The sequence below is a fragment of the Erinaceus europaeus genome, chromosome 16 (assembly GCF_950295315.1).
Source record: "Erinaceus europaeus chromosome 16, mEriEur2.1, whole genome shotgun sequence".
NCBI classification, from domain to species: Eukaryota; Metazoa; Chordata; class Mammalia; order Eulipotyphla; family Erinaceidae; genus Erinaceus; species Erinaceus europaeus.
Window position 1 is genome coordinate 12,241,004 of NC_080177.1, and position 13,932 is coordinate 12,254,935.

The following is a 13,932-nucleotide window of genomic DNA, read 5'->3' on the forward strand; positions in this document are numbered from 1 at the left end:
AACAAAACAAAGTTATGCCACAATATTGTTGAATATTATTGTCACTAATGATAATAATAACAGAAGTTGAAAAATAAGAAAGCACAAAGTAGATCTTGGATTGAGCTTGCTGTATTGCACAAAAGGAATAGACTCTGGCTTGGGGGGAGGGTTCAGATCCTGAACCATGACGGCAGATGAGGACCTAGAGAGGGTTGAATTGTTATGTGGAACACTGAGAAATGTCACACATGTACAAACTACTGTATTTTACTGTTGACTGTAAACCATTAATCACCCCCTCCCCCAATAAATAAATAAAGCAGGGAAGATAGCATAATGGTTATGCAAAGAGACTCTAATGCCTGAGGCTTCAAAGTCCCAGGTTTAGTACCCCATCCCACCATAAGCCAGAGCTGAGCAGTGCTCTGGTTTAAAAAAAAAAAAAAGAAGTGGTCTGAGAGGTGGCACAGTGTATAAAGCACTGGACCTTCAAGCATGAGGTCCTGAGTTCAATCCCCAGCAGCACATGTACCAGAGTGATGTCTGGTTCTTTCTCTCCTCCTATTTTTCTCATGAATAAATACATAAAATCTTAAAGGAAAAAAAGCTATAAATAGGGAGTCGGGCAGTAGCACAGCGGGTTAGCTCAGCGTGGCATGAAGCGCAAGGACCGGCTTAAGGATCCCGGTTTGAGCACCCGGCTCCCCACCTGCAGGGGAGTCGCTCCAGAGGCGGTGAAGCAGGTCTGCAGGTGTCTATCTTTCTCTCCTCCTCTCTGTCTTCCCCTCCTCTCTCCATTTCTCTCTGTCCTATCCAACAACGACATCAACAACAACAATAACTACAACAACAATAAAAAACAAAAGGGAAAATAAATAAAAATAAAGTAAATCTTAAAAAAAAAAGCTAAAAAGAAATAAATATATTAAAAAGAGGAGAAAAGAAAAAAATAAAAGGGCCATTTCCTCTTACCGTCCCACTAGTTCCTCACCCTTGTGTTGTCCTCATAAAGCATGATGACAATCTGGGTCATGTAGTTGAGCTCTGAGATGGCACTAAGATAAGCCAACGCTCGCTGCCACTGTGCATCCTTGGTCTCCTAGCAAACACAAGAAGAGGTAAGTCAGTGCCCCAGAACAAGGGAGTCAGGGAGTAGTCAGGGAGGCAAGGAGATTAGACAAGGAAAACTTGTAGGACAGAAGAAGCACGAAGAGTAGAGTGAAAGAGTAGTGGGGAACACTGTTCACAGAGACTGAAGGAAGGAGGATCCTTACATCAAGAAGTCCCCCATAACGGAAGACACTGAGTAGAGAGTGGACGTGGCTTTCACTGGTGAAATAGAGCCTTGTTCGGACATGGCGGCCTGGGGAGAGCACTCCTCGGGAGTACCTGAGACAACAGTTGAGTTACTGACACTGTCAGGTAACCCTCATCCCACCCCTCCACAAGTTAACCTCCTCCCACCTCAAAGATTTTTCTCCTTCCCATCCCAGGGTCCCTTCTGTTCTTGATTCCCCAAGCTGCCCCCATCTGGCTTCCCCCAAGGGCTCCCTGACATGCCCCTCCCTCCATCCAGCACCCCTCCCAGCCCTCCCTCACAAGGGATGCAGCTTGTTGACAGACTCATCCTCGTGGGTTCTCTGCAGGTCAAGTAGTATCTTCCGCAACAGTGGAAGACAGAAGCCCACGGCAATTTCCAGTTTCTCTTCCCGACTGATCCCGTACTCCTAGGGGCCACAGGCCAGGAATGAGTTCCTGGGTGAATCCTGCTCTTCTGCTCTTCTGCCTCAGACTCCCAGACCCAAGGCCATGCCTGTCTTCAGCTCAGGTCTGGGAATACATATATATATCCACCACATTCCTCTTCTCCAGGTTCTTTCAGCCTCTTGTACTTATCTGGAGTCAGTGGACCCTGAGAATTTTGGCTACTCAATTAATTCCTTCTGTAAGCTTCCTTCCCCTTATTCCTACTCCATCCCTCTGTTCTACCTTTATCTCCTTCTTTCCCCAATGCCGCTATCCCCATGCTGGATCCCTGTATCAGACATACCTGGGGAATGACCACATCAGCCAGTGCCTTAGAGAGATGCAGCAACTCTGCTGTGCCTTGAAGTCCCAGGCTCCCGTTATGCTGTACATCATACTTGACACAGTCGTAGATGTCAGGGATTTTACTGATGTCATAGCGCCCACTCTTCTGCCGGAAGTCACGCTCCAGCTTACTCCAACGCTGCAGCATTAGCTCTAAGGTCTCGCTGTGATAGAGCTGCAGATCTGAAAGGAATAACGAAAATCAGAAAGCATCAAAGTTGGCTTTTTTAAAAATATATATTTTATTGCCACCAGGGTTATCACTGGGGCTTGGTGCCAGCATTATGAATTCACTGTTCCTGGTGGCCATTTTTCCTTCTTTTTTGTGGTTACTATTTTATTTGATAGGACAAAGAGAAATTGAGAGGGGAGAGGGAGAGAGAAAGATAGACACCTGCAGACCTGCTTTACTGAAAGCTTCCCCCCTGCAGGTGGGCAGCAAGGACTCCAACCCAGGTCTTTGCATTTGGTGGTGTGTGTGCTCAGTCAGGTGCACCACTGCCCAGGTTCCCAAAGATTTTTACCTCTAACAAAAGGCCTTAACAAGTCTGAAGTAAAACTGGAGAGGTGATAATGCCTTGTCTCTGACATTTGGGGTAGAACACAGGGGTAGCTAAAAAAAAAAAAGCAAACAAAACAACCATCCAAGGTCAGGTGGTGGTGCAGCTGGTTGAGTGTACATATTGCCATATGGATGGACCTGGGTTCAAGCCCCCACTCCACACCTACAAGGCAGGATGCTTCACATGCGATGAAACGGTGGTGTAGGTGTTTCACTCTCTCTCTCTCTATCTTCCCCTTCCATCTCAGCTTCTCTCTATCTTTATCCAATAAATAATAATTTTTAAAAAGGAAGAAATCCATCCCTACCTGAAACTTGAAGGGAAGGCAGTAGCACTCATACCCACCTGCAGACTTGGGGTCCTGCATCCGTTCCTGGATCTGGTGGGTGAGGTTTTCAATCAGGGCAAATACCTGATCACAGACCTTCACAGGATTCTGAATGACAGCCATGGAGTTGAGTAAGGAAGTGCTTCCAGTGGGAGCCAGCTGTGGGGAACAGAGGGGGAAAAAAAAAAAAAGCAAGTTAGCTTATTGTCTGCTGCCCAGATTCCCATAAGGCTAACAGTCTGCCTGCAAAACAGATTTGTGGGGCCAGGTGGTGGTGCACCTGGTTAAGTGCAATGTTACAAAGCACAAGGTCCCAGGTTCAAGCCCCTGGTCCCCACCTGTAGGGGGAAAGCTTCAGAAATGGTAAAGTAGGGCTGCAGGTGTCTCTATCTTCCTCTCCCTCTCTATCTCCCCCACTCCTCTCAATTTCTCTCTGTCTCTATCCAATAATAAATAAAAAATATTTTAAAAGCCAGATTAGTTTGTTGGCTTATTACAAATGAGTATTCTATAGCGAGAATATACCGCTTACTGGGCAGATAATTCTAGGCCCTTTAGTGAAGGTGATGTTCTAGCATACAATAAATCATGTAGGAAGAGTTGATCTTAAGTCTTAGAGTCAAGAGTAAATAAAATAGCCCCAGCACCCCCCATTAGTAATTATAAAGTATACATGGGAAATGCTAAGGAATAATAATTAAACCCCAATATCTTTTTTTAATATATTTTTTAATACTTATTTTATTTATTTATTCCCTTTTGTTGCCCTTGTTGTTTTATTGTTGTAGTTATTATTGTTGTTGTCGTTGTTGGATAGGACAGAGAGAAATGGAGAGAGGAGGGGAAGACAGAGAGGAGGAGAGAAAGATAGACACCTGCAGACCTGCTTCACCGCCTGTGAAGTGACTCCCCTGCAGGTGGGGAGCCTGGGTTCGAACCGGGATCCTTATGCCGGTCCTTGTGCTTTGCGCCACCTGCGCTTAACCCGCTGTGCTACAGCCCGACTCCCAAACCCCAATATCTTAACATTCCTACAGAATGCTTTCATGAGTGGGTTATAGAGATAACATTATCCTGTTCCTCTAAGCAAGATACTAACTTGAACCTAGAAATAGAGATGCTGCCTCAGAACTGGGTATCAAGTCAATTTTTTAGGAGTCATCATCAGTGAAGAACTGGAAATGGAGAAGAGGGATGTAGACAGTCTGGGAGGTGGCACAGTGGATAAAGTATTGGATGTTCAAGCATGAAGTCCTGAGTTTGATCTCCAGATTATCATGTGCTAGAATGATAGTCTGGTTTTCTCCCTCTTTTTTTCTCATAAACAAATAAATATTAAAAAAAAAAAAAAGGAAAGAGGAGGCCAGGTGGTGCACCTGGTTAAGTGTGTACTGTAGTGTGCAAGGACCCAGGTTTAAACCCCTGGTCCCCACCTTGCAGGGTTGAGGAAGCTTCATGAGTGATGAAGCAGGGCTGCAGTCGTCTCTCTCTCTCTCTTTAAAAAATTATCTTTATTTTTATTTGTTGGATAGAAACAGTCAGAAATTGAGAGGGGGAGATAAAGGAGAGAGACAGAGAGACACCTGCAGCCCTGCTTCACCACTTGCAAAGCTTTCCCCCTGCAGGTGGAGACCAGAGGCTCGAACCTTGGTCCTTGTGCATTGCAATACGTGCACTCAACCAGGTGCGCCACTACCCGGCCCTTTCTCTTTAAATTATATTTAATTATTATTGGATAGAGATGGAGATAGAGAATGAGACAGAGAGACACTTGCAGCCCTGCTTCACCACTCGTGAAGCTTTCCTCCTGCAGGTGGGGGCCAGGGGCTTGAACCTGGGTCCTTGCACATTATATCATGTGCACTCAACCAGGTGCAGCACTACTAGGCCACTCTGTCTCTTCTCAATTTCTCTTTGTCTTTATCAAATAAACAAATAAATAAAAAATTTAAAAAGAACATTAAAATATTAAAAAAAAAACACACAAGGAAAGAGGACTTCATAGGTCAAATGCATACACTCTACCTAGGTCCTCACAAGTCTCATTCTTGCCACAGAAAGTAATCAAAAGATGAAGGAAATAAAGGACAAATGCCTTGGCTTTTCTGGATTGAACACTGAACAGTGGATTGGAGAATAAGGTCCTGACTCTTATCAAGTTCTGCTCAGAGATAATGTCTTTCTCTAGGCAATGTGCTCAATGACTTAGCTCATTTAAAATCCTATCATTGGGGCCCCTGATACAGTTTCAGGCTAAAGTTCATGCCTTTCCACGGCCCTGGACTATGTGGAGCACTAAGGGAACTCCATGATGGTGGCCTGATACTTTGGTGTCTTCCTCCCTTTCTCCTTTTCTCTCTCTCAAAAAATATTGAATAATGGAGTTAGGAGATAACTAACCTAGTGGAGAATACATTTTACCATGTGCAAGGAACAGGGCTGGAGGCCCTGGAGCCATGTGGGGACACTTTGCACAACAGATGCTGTGGCATCTCTCCTTCTTTCTGTGTCTCTCTGCCTCTCTGCCTCTCACTGCCTTTATGTCCCTCTCTGTATTATAAATTTGAAAAGGAAAAGAGTCCACCAGGAGTGCAGGGGTGGCAGAATCACACAAGCACAAATTCCAACTAAAACCTGGGCATTAGAATCGATCTACAGATTAGAGACAGAGAGGTAGAGAAAGGCCATAACACCTGAAGTCCTTTAATGCAGTGGGGGCTGGCTTTGAAATTGAGTCATGCATATAGCAAAATAGCATACTATCTATAAGTCAACGATTTCACCAGTCATACATAGGTAGACAGACTAGGGAGGACGTACCCTAGAGAGGCATACACAAAGTTCTGATATTATTCCCCCTGTACTGTGTTGAGAAGGAGAACCTACTAGAAATAGTTACACAACAGTGTGAATTCACTTGATACCACTGGACAAAACATGTAGGAGTGGTTAAAGGAGTATTGCAATTTTTTAAATTAGTGTTTGTTTTTTTTTTCAATAAGATAACCGGTCAGATATAAGGATCTATCAGCAGCAGAAAAATGGAAAATCATTGTCTGCCACCTGATTTCCCGTCACCATGGCCTGGGTGTGCAGCAGAAGGAGGACACTACCCAGCAGCGTCCGCTGTGAGTGAAACTGTGAGGATGTATACTGTGAGGATGTAAACTGTGAGGATGTATACTGTGAGGATGTAAACTGTGAGGATGTAAACTGTGAGGATGTATACTGTGAGGATGTATACTGTGAGGATGTAAACTGTGAGGATGTATACTGTGAGGATGTAAACTGTGAGGATGTAAACTGTGAGGATGTATACTGTGAGGATGTATACTGTGAGGATGTAAACTGTGAGGATGTATACTGTGAGGATGTAAACTGTGAGGATGTATACTGTGAGGATGTAAACTGTGAGGATGTATACTGTGAGGATGTATACTGTGAGGATGTAAACTGTGAGGATGTATACTGTGAGGATGTATACTGTGAGGATGTAAACTGTGAGGATGTATACTGTGAGGATGTATACTGTGAGGATGTATACTGTGAGGATGTATACTGTGAGGATGTAAACTGTGAGGATGTATACTGTGAGGATGTATACTGTGAGGATATATACTGTGAGGATGTAAACTGTGAGGATTTATACTGTGATGTTTGAAAGGTCGGGCTCTGGAGTTAGACTCCTTGGGTTCACACTATTCAGGTGACCTTGAAAAGGCTATACAGATTCTTCTGAGTCTAGGTTTCCTCACCTGTAAAGCAGAAAGAAAGTAATACAGTTCTACAGTTCTCGTGGTAGATTAAAGATGACATTAATTATTATTTTTTTAAATTTTTATTTATTTTCCCTTGTGTTGCCCTTGTTGTGTATTATTGTTATTGATGTCATTGTTGTTGGATAGGACAGAGAGAAATGAAGAGAGGAGGGAAAGACAGAGAGGAGGAGAGAAAGATAGATACCTGCAGACCTGCTTCACTGCCTGTGAAATGACTCCCCTGCAGGTGGGGAGCCGGGGGCTCAAACTGGGATCCTTAGGCTGGTCCTTGCGCTTTGTGCTATGTGCACTTAACCCGCTGCACTACTGCCCAACTCCCAACACTAATTCTTAAAAAAAAAAAAAAAAGATGTTAAAAAAAAAAAAAGATGTGGTCCAGGAGGTGATGCAGCAAATAAAGTGTAGGATTCTCAAACATGAGGTCCGAGTTCACTACCCACAAAGCACGTATAAGGGTGATGCTCTGGTTCTCTTTCTCCTTCTCCTATTTCTCTCATTAATAATAAATAAAATCTTAAAAATATGTATTTCCTAGTTTTCAATGACAGAGAGAGGAGAGAGAACCAGAGCACCAACCACTCGAGCATAGGTGGCATAGGTTCTGATCAGACTCAGAACCTCACGCCATTTAGTCTAGTGCTCCAGCACTGCACCGATTCCCAGCCTGCAGAGGGCATTAACTCTCTATTATCTAGTCCTTCTATTGAATCTAGGCTGGGCTGTGACTGCTGAATCAACAACAACAACAACAACAATAATAATAATAATGTTTAAAAAACCATTATATTGTACAAATTCTGAATCTACATTTTGAAAAATTTTAGAAGCTTCTGCCTATGGGAAGTCCCAAGCTACCATTTGAAGAAGTCAAGCAGGGGGTCAGGCACAGCATACATTTTACCACATGAAAGGCCCTGGGCTCAAACCCTGATACCATATGAAAGCATCATGACACCAGGGGAAGCGCCATGGATGGTAAAGCAGATCTATGTGTTTTTTGGGTTTTTTTGTTTGTTTGTTTTTGCATCACCTTGGCTCTGTCTTCCCTCCCCCCTTTCTCTTTCTTTCTCTCTGTATTTATAATAAAAAGAATGAGAAATTTGGCCCAGGAGTAGTTATATTTCATATAGTTGAGGCCTTGATGTTGTATTAAGAAAAAAAGAAAGGGGTACCATGTTAGAGACCCATATGAGGAAAACATGTGGACAGGAGGGGCCCTGGGATGACAGCAATGTCATGAGAACAGAGAGTCCAGCCGCCCTAGAATCCAGGTGACTATTCCAGATGATTCTAGTTCCAGTCAACATTGAGAAAGATTCCAAACAAGAATCATTGAGCTTAGAATTTCAGGACAATAAAATAACTGTTGTTTTAAGTTGTTGAGTGTAGGGTAGTTATTTATGCAGCAACAGATAACTGAAACATTCTTTCATTCAGTCTTAAGGACTTAATGTTTTGTAACTAAAAATTATTTCCAGGAACTTAATACAGTGTATATGCTGTATATTATATGATACCTCCAACAGAACCCATGACATAAACCAAACATTTGTTCTTTTGCAGCAAAAATGTAAAAATATTTGTATTAAATATGTTAGGTTGGGATTAGAAATAGTCTTAGAACACTCCATGTCAGGTTGGTTTACTTCTTTTTTGTGTGTGTCAGGTTTTGATGTTAAATGAATCCTGATGACAAACATATTTGAAAAAATGAGATTTATTTGTCTTTACAAGAGAGAAATTAGAGCACTGCTGGGCTCTGGCACATACACTGCCGAGGACTGAGTCTGTGACAGTGAGTATAGTCCATGGATGCTGTCTGATGACCTCATTCTTCACTAACTGTGACTACCCCAAAAGTTGGTACCCATCTCTGAGGCAGCATCTCTGCTTCTGGGTTCAAGCTAGCATCTTAGAGGAATAGGATAATGTTATCTCTGCTAATGTTAGCTCTACTACTCATGAAAACACTATGTGGGAATTTTAATGGATTTAGACTTAGTTTTTATTCCTTAGCATTTTCCATGTATACTTTAGAAGTGCCTGTGACAAAAAAAATTTTTTTTTTATTTTTTCCAGAGCACTGATCAGCTCTGGTTTATGGTGGTGCAAGGGGTTGAACCTGGGAATTTAGAGACTCAGATCTAAGAGTCTCTTTGCATAACCATTATGCTATCTACTCCCCACCCAAATTTTGGATTTGTTAAAACTAGTGTTGTTCACAATAGACCCCTTTGTGGGCCCCCACAGGACCTTGCCCTCAACTTGGATCAACAATGGTAGAGAATGTTCCATCCTCCGAAGGGAAGCTGGACAATATACTCTATGCTACACCTGAGGAAGATGGGTCCTGATATTGGGACAGTGGAATGTTCTTACTTATGACCACAGAATGTGAGCTCAGATCTACAGGGATGCAGAGGTCACATAGGCTCCTCAGCTGAATATGGACCCCAGATCACATCAAATTAATGGGGTTTATAGTCAACAGTATTTATACCCCTTTCTCATATTAGGGAGCTACTCTCTTCCCTGATCCAGCTTTCTGGTCCTTCAACCAGCCATGACATCACCTCCTCAGACAATAATTAGGATCCAGCTGCATATCAGATTTCAGGGTCAGGCAAAAACAAAACAAACAAACAAACAAACAAAAACACTAGTATAGCCACAGGCCCTTTGAAATATAACTAAAATATGCCTACTAGCTATCTACAAAATGGAGGCCCCCCCCCAACTCTTCATCTGCACTATTCCAGCCGTTAGGTCCATGACTGGTCAACAATTTGTTTAACTTTGTGTGTTAACTCGCTTTTCTTTTTCTCTTTTTAAAATATTTATTTATTTAATATTTATTTATTCCCTTTTGTTGCCTTTGTTTTATTGTTGTTGTTATTGATGCCATTGTTGTTGGATAGGACAGAGAGAAATGGAGAGAGGAGGGAAGACAGAGAGGGAGAGAGAAAGACAGACACCTGCTGATCTGCCTATGAAGTGACTCCCCTGCAGGTGGGGAGCCAGGGGCTCAAACCAGGATCCTTATGCTGGTCCTTGTGCTTTGCGCCACCTGTGCTTAACCCATTGAGCTACAGCCTGACTCCCATTAACTCTCTTTTCAGCCACCAGGTCCCAGATGCTAGCCAGACTTCCCTGGACAAACAACCCCACCAATGTGTCCTGGAGCTCCACTTCCCCAGAGCCCTTCCCCACTAGGGAATGAGAGAGACAGACTGGGAGTATGGATCGACCTGTCAACACCTATGTTCAGTGGGGAAGCAATTACAGAAGCCAGACCTTCCACCTTCTGCATCCCACAATGACCTTGGGTCCATACTCCCAGAGGGATAAAGAATAGGAAAGCTATCAAGGGAGGGGATGGGATACAGAGTTCTGGTGGTGGGAACTGTGTGGAGTTGTACCCCTCTTACCATATGGTTTAGTCAGTTTCCTTTTTATAAATAAAAAATTTAAAAAAAAAACTAGTGTTGTTTTAAACATTACAGATCTAGGGGTCAGGTGATGGCACACCTGGTTGAGCACACACACTATAATACGCAAGGACCTGGGTTCAAGCTTCCAGTCCCCTCCTGTAAGGAGAAGCTTCACAAGTGGTAAAGCAGTGCTGCAGGTATTGCCTCTCTCCATCCCTATCTCCTCCTTCCCTCTTTGTCTGTATCCAGAAATAAATAAATATCAAAAGAGAGAGAAAGAGTTACAGATCTGTACTTAACTCAAAGGGTATAGATTATGCAAGATAATATGTGCAAAACATGTAGCAGAGTGCCTGGTATGTAGTAAATAGCATTATTTAGCTCGGCTAGAATTTCAGGAATTTGGAGAGTGGGTCTATTGAATACAGAGATAGGGGCAATCTGACCTGATCATAATCTTCAGGACCAAAAGGTGCATCCTGCTGCAAAATATGGTGTAGACGAGCCTTTACGCGGTGCTGGCAGCTGCTCAAGGAATCTCCATCACTGTCCAGGAGCCCATTCATGTTGGCACTCTTCACCATTTGTACCAAAATGGGTGTCAGCTCCCCTTCTAGTGCCAGAAGGCCCTGGAGAGGAAGCACAAAATCTATTAATTTTCTGTCCTCCTCTAGATGGCCCCAGAGATCAAGTAGGAGCTGGCTTGGAAAGTTGGAGAACAAGTCAAAAGACTGATCCCCCCCCCCCAATTATTCTCGGTAGGATAGAATGGGGGTCAGAAAGAAGCCAAAGCTTCTCTGATCAGCACACAAACAGCCTGAAATCTCCTAATTACTTCTCCAAACTCTCTGCCTCTTGACCTGCTGGGAGCTGGGTTGTGGGAGAGCCACAGAAAGTACCTTGGCAAAGGCAGCTGCTGTCATCTGGACACGACCCTCATCAGAAGCATAGATCTTGAGATCATGGCGGAAAGTGCTATGCAGACGAAGCAGCCCACAACCAGGGAAGCCAGCATAGTCACCTGGAGGCAAAGGTAAGGACCAGACATGGACTGCTATCAATAACCCACAAGGAAAAGAGAATGATTATTCCCTCGATAGCCTCGGACCCTTCAAATGTCCAGCTTTTTCCACTAGTCATCTTCTTTCAGTCCTGCTAAGTATAGTCCATACCTATGATGGGGTTTAGCAGACACCCCAATCCACTCACCCTGTCCTCCAGGGTACATGCAGCGAAAAGCTCGCCCCAGCTCCTCAGCCTGAACTCGGCCAGCAGGAGTCAGTTCTCCACCCCACTTCAGCACTAGCAGCAGAGATGGGGCCAGAGCCTCTCCCTGGGAATCTGTAGGAATAAGTGACAGTAGATCAGTCTAAAACCAAGACATCTAAACGTTAGGTCTTCTGAAGAGCACAAGAACGTAGTTTGGGGTAGACGTCACCTGAGCACTCAAGAACATGTGATCGGAGGGATTATGGAGGGGGGCGTTATATCTCACCTTGCCCTTCACTGGAGGCTTTCACCCCATGAGGGTAGTAAGTCAGCTGCACCTTCCGGTTGATGCCTGAGAAGTGGCCATACCTGCAGGACAGACTCACCGCTTACTTTCCACCCCAGCACCCAGCTCTCTAGGTCACTGGCTCCCTCCTCCTACCCCCTTTCTCACATCTCCAGCACAGACTTCAGCTGCTCTAGTTTCTCAGTTTTTTCTTCGATCTCACCACTGGGTTCTTTCTCCAGTTCAGCCAGCAGCAGCCTTGTAATGTCCAGCACCTCCTGGAGGAAATAATGAGGCACCCAAGCAGGAAGCTAAGTCCTGTCAGTTGCCCTTGCATCCGGGTCTCTCGCCAAGGCCCCAGGTGCCCTGCCCTTTATCTTTCCCTTAGGAGTGCTCCTCCCAGGACTATACATTTATGATCTTACCTGTAGCTGCTCTGGCCGTTTTAGTTTCAATTTTCCTGTCTTGTAGCCACCATGTTTTTCAAATAAAATGAAAAACCTGAGGAAGCAAAGAAAAGATTCAGTGTGAGTGAGATGGTCAAGGTCTCCAGGAGGTCCCCCTCCCCGGGACATTCTTTCTACCTTGAGTGTGTCACTTCCATCTTCATCTTCTGCTTGGGGGTGCGATCTCCATGACGAATAATGGCAATGACACATCGAAGTTCCATCCTGAGATCAGGAGTGTTGTTAGAACCTTTCCCTAGAGTCACCCTACACCTCCTGTCATCTCCTCCTACTTGTTAAAGAACAGGAGAAAGTTCTTTTTTAAAATTTTTAAATTATCTTTATTGATATGATAGAGACAGTCAGAAATCAAGAGGGAAGGGGGAGACAGAGAGAGAGAGACAGAGACAGAGACACACCTGCAGCACTGCTTCACCACTCACAAAGCTTTCCCCCTCCAGGTGGGGACTGGGAGCTCAAGAACCTGGGTCCTTGCACATTGTAACATGTGCCCTCAAGATGTGCCACCACCTGGCCCCTGCCCAGTGTCTATTTGGATTTTTTTTTTTTAACCAGAGCACTGATCAGCTCTGGCTTTTGGTGGTGCAGGGGATTGAACCTGGGACTTTGGAACCTCAGACATAAGAATCTCTCTGCATAACCACTATGCCTACCCCTACCCAAAAGTTCTAAGATTAAGAAGGGTGAAGAAAACTGACAAGAGGTCTAGGCTCTATGACTCAGGGTCAAGAAGTAACCACTGATCTGACATAGGTATCTTTATGTAGGTTAAACCAGACTTTTCACCCTTACTCACATCGTGCCAGATGTGGTAGGGACGATAGGGATGTCCTCAGCCTCTGTGGGAATGGACCACGGGATCTGGAACTGTGGGGCAAGCTCCCGCATTATGGTGTTCCTAGGAGGGGAAACATGAAGAAGGCAGGTGAAGAGGAGTGAACGTGAACTACATAAGTGAACAAAGCGTGCACACACACACACACGCACACACACGCACACAGACACACATACACACAGTTAGCAAACTGAAGATTACATGAATGGAAATCAAAAGAGATGTAAAAAAATAATATTCCCACAACATAATAAACATATCGATAATACAGAACTCCCACCTTCTGCGCCCTATAAAAAAGTTTTGCTCTGGGGAGGCCAGGTGGTGGTGCACCTGGTTGAGTGCACATGTTACAGTGCACAAGGACCTGGGTTCAAGCTCCTGGTTCCCCACCTGCAGGGGGAAAGCTTTGAGAGTAGTGAAGCAGGGTTGCAGGTGTCTCTCTGTCTCTCTTCTCTCTATCTCCCCTCCTCTCAATTTCTGGCTGTCTCTATCCAATAAATAAATAAAGATAATAAAAATTAATTTTTTTTTTTTGCTTCATACTCCCAGAGTGGGAGAAAAATGTTAGGGGAAGATGACTAGGGAGCTCTGAAACCCAATTCCATCAGGACCTGGAGAGAGAAGAGGAAAAAAGGAAAGACATTCAGGAGTAGTAATAGGTGTAGGTATGACTTAAATTGGAAGAGAAAGCAGGACCACGGAAAAGACAGGCAGATATATATATATAGTTATAAATAATAGTCATCCTCTCTCTGTGACCTTGGGAGGATCACTGCAATTTCCAATGGAGGGAATAGGGACACAGAACTCTGGTGGTGGGAACCATGTGGAATTGTACCCGTTATTATATATATATATATATATATATATATATAGAGAGAGAGAGAGAGAGAGAAAGGGAGGGAGATAACCACCAAATTAATAACTACAGTTACTTCTGGGTGGGAGGGAAAGAGGT

The 13,932-nt window shown here is 44.0% G+C and overlaps 1 protein-coding gene across 26 annotated transcripts in view; it reads right to left on the bottom strand.

Moving 5' to 3' along the window:
- Window positions 1–13,932, bottom strand: part of PPIP5K1 (diphosphoinositol pentakisphosphate kinase 1) — a 59,043-nt gene that overhangs the window by 31,927 nt on the left and 13,184 nt on the right. For 21 of the 26 annotated variants that reach the window (XR_009545273.1, XR_009545272.1, XM_060174509.1 and 18 more), the window contains 13 exons: window positions 12,933–13,034; window positions 12,254–12,340; window positions 12,095–12,170; window positions 11,838–11,947; window positions 11,670–11,752; window positions 11,384–11,515; window positions 11,074–11,195; window positions 10,621–10,803; window positions 2,982–3,123; window positions 2,033–2,256; window positions 1,582–1,709; window positions 1,257–1,371; window positions 974–1,081 (listed from right to left, as the gene is read on the bottom strand). Coding sequence is in view for 24 of the 26 variants with exons in the window: in XM_060174509.1 (XP_060030492.1) it covers window positions 974–1,081; window positions 1,257–1,371; window positions 1,582–1,709; window positions 2,033–2,256; window positions 2,982–3,123; window positions 10,621–10,803; window positions 11,074–11,195; window positions 11,384–11,515; window positions 11,670–11,752; window positions 11,838–11,947; window positions 12,095–12,170; window positions 12,254–12,340; window positions 12,933–13,034 (1,612 nt within the window). In the remaining 2 variants the exon portion in view is untranslated. The remainder of the gene's footprint in view (window positions 1–973; window positions 1,082–1,256; window positions 1,372–1,581; window positions 1,710–2,032; window positions 2,257–2,981; window positions 3,124–10,620; window positions 10,804–11,073; window positions 11,196–11,383; window positions 11,516–11,669; window positions 11,753–11,837; window positions 11,948–12,094; window positions 12,171–12,253; window positions 12,341–12,932; window positions 13,035–13,932) is intronic. The other 5 variants (XM_060174520.1, XM_060174514.1, XM_060174527.1 and 2 more) reach the window with 1 other exon arrangement.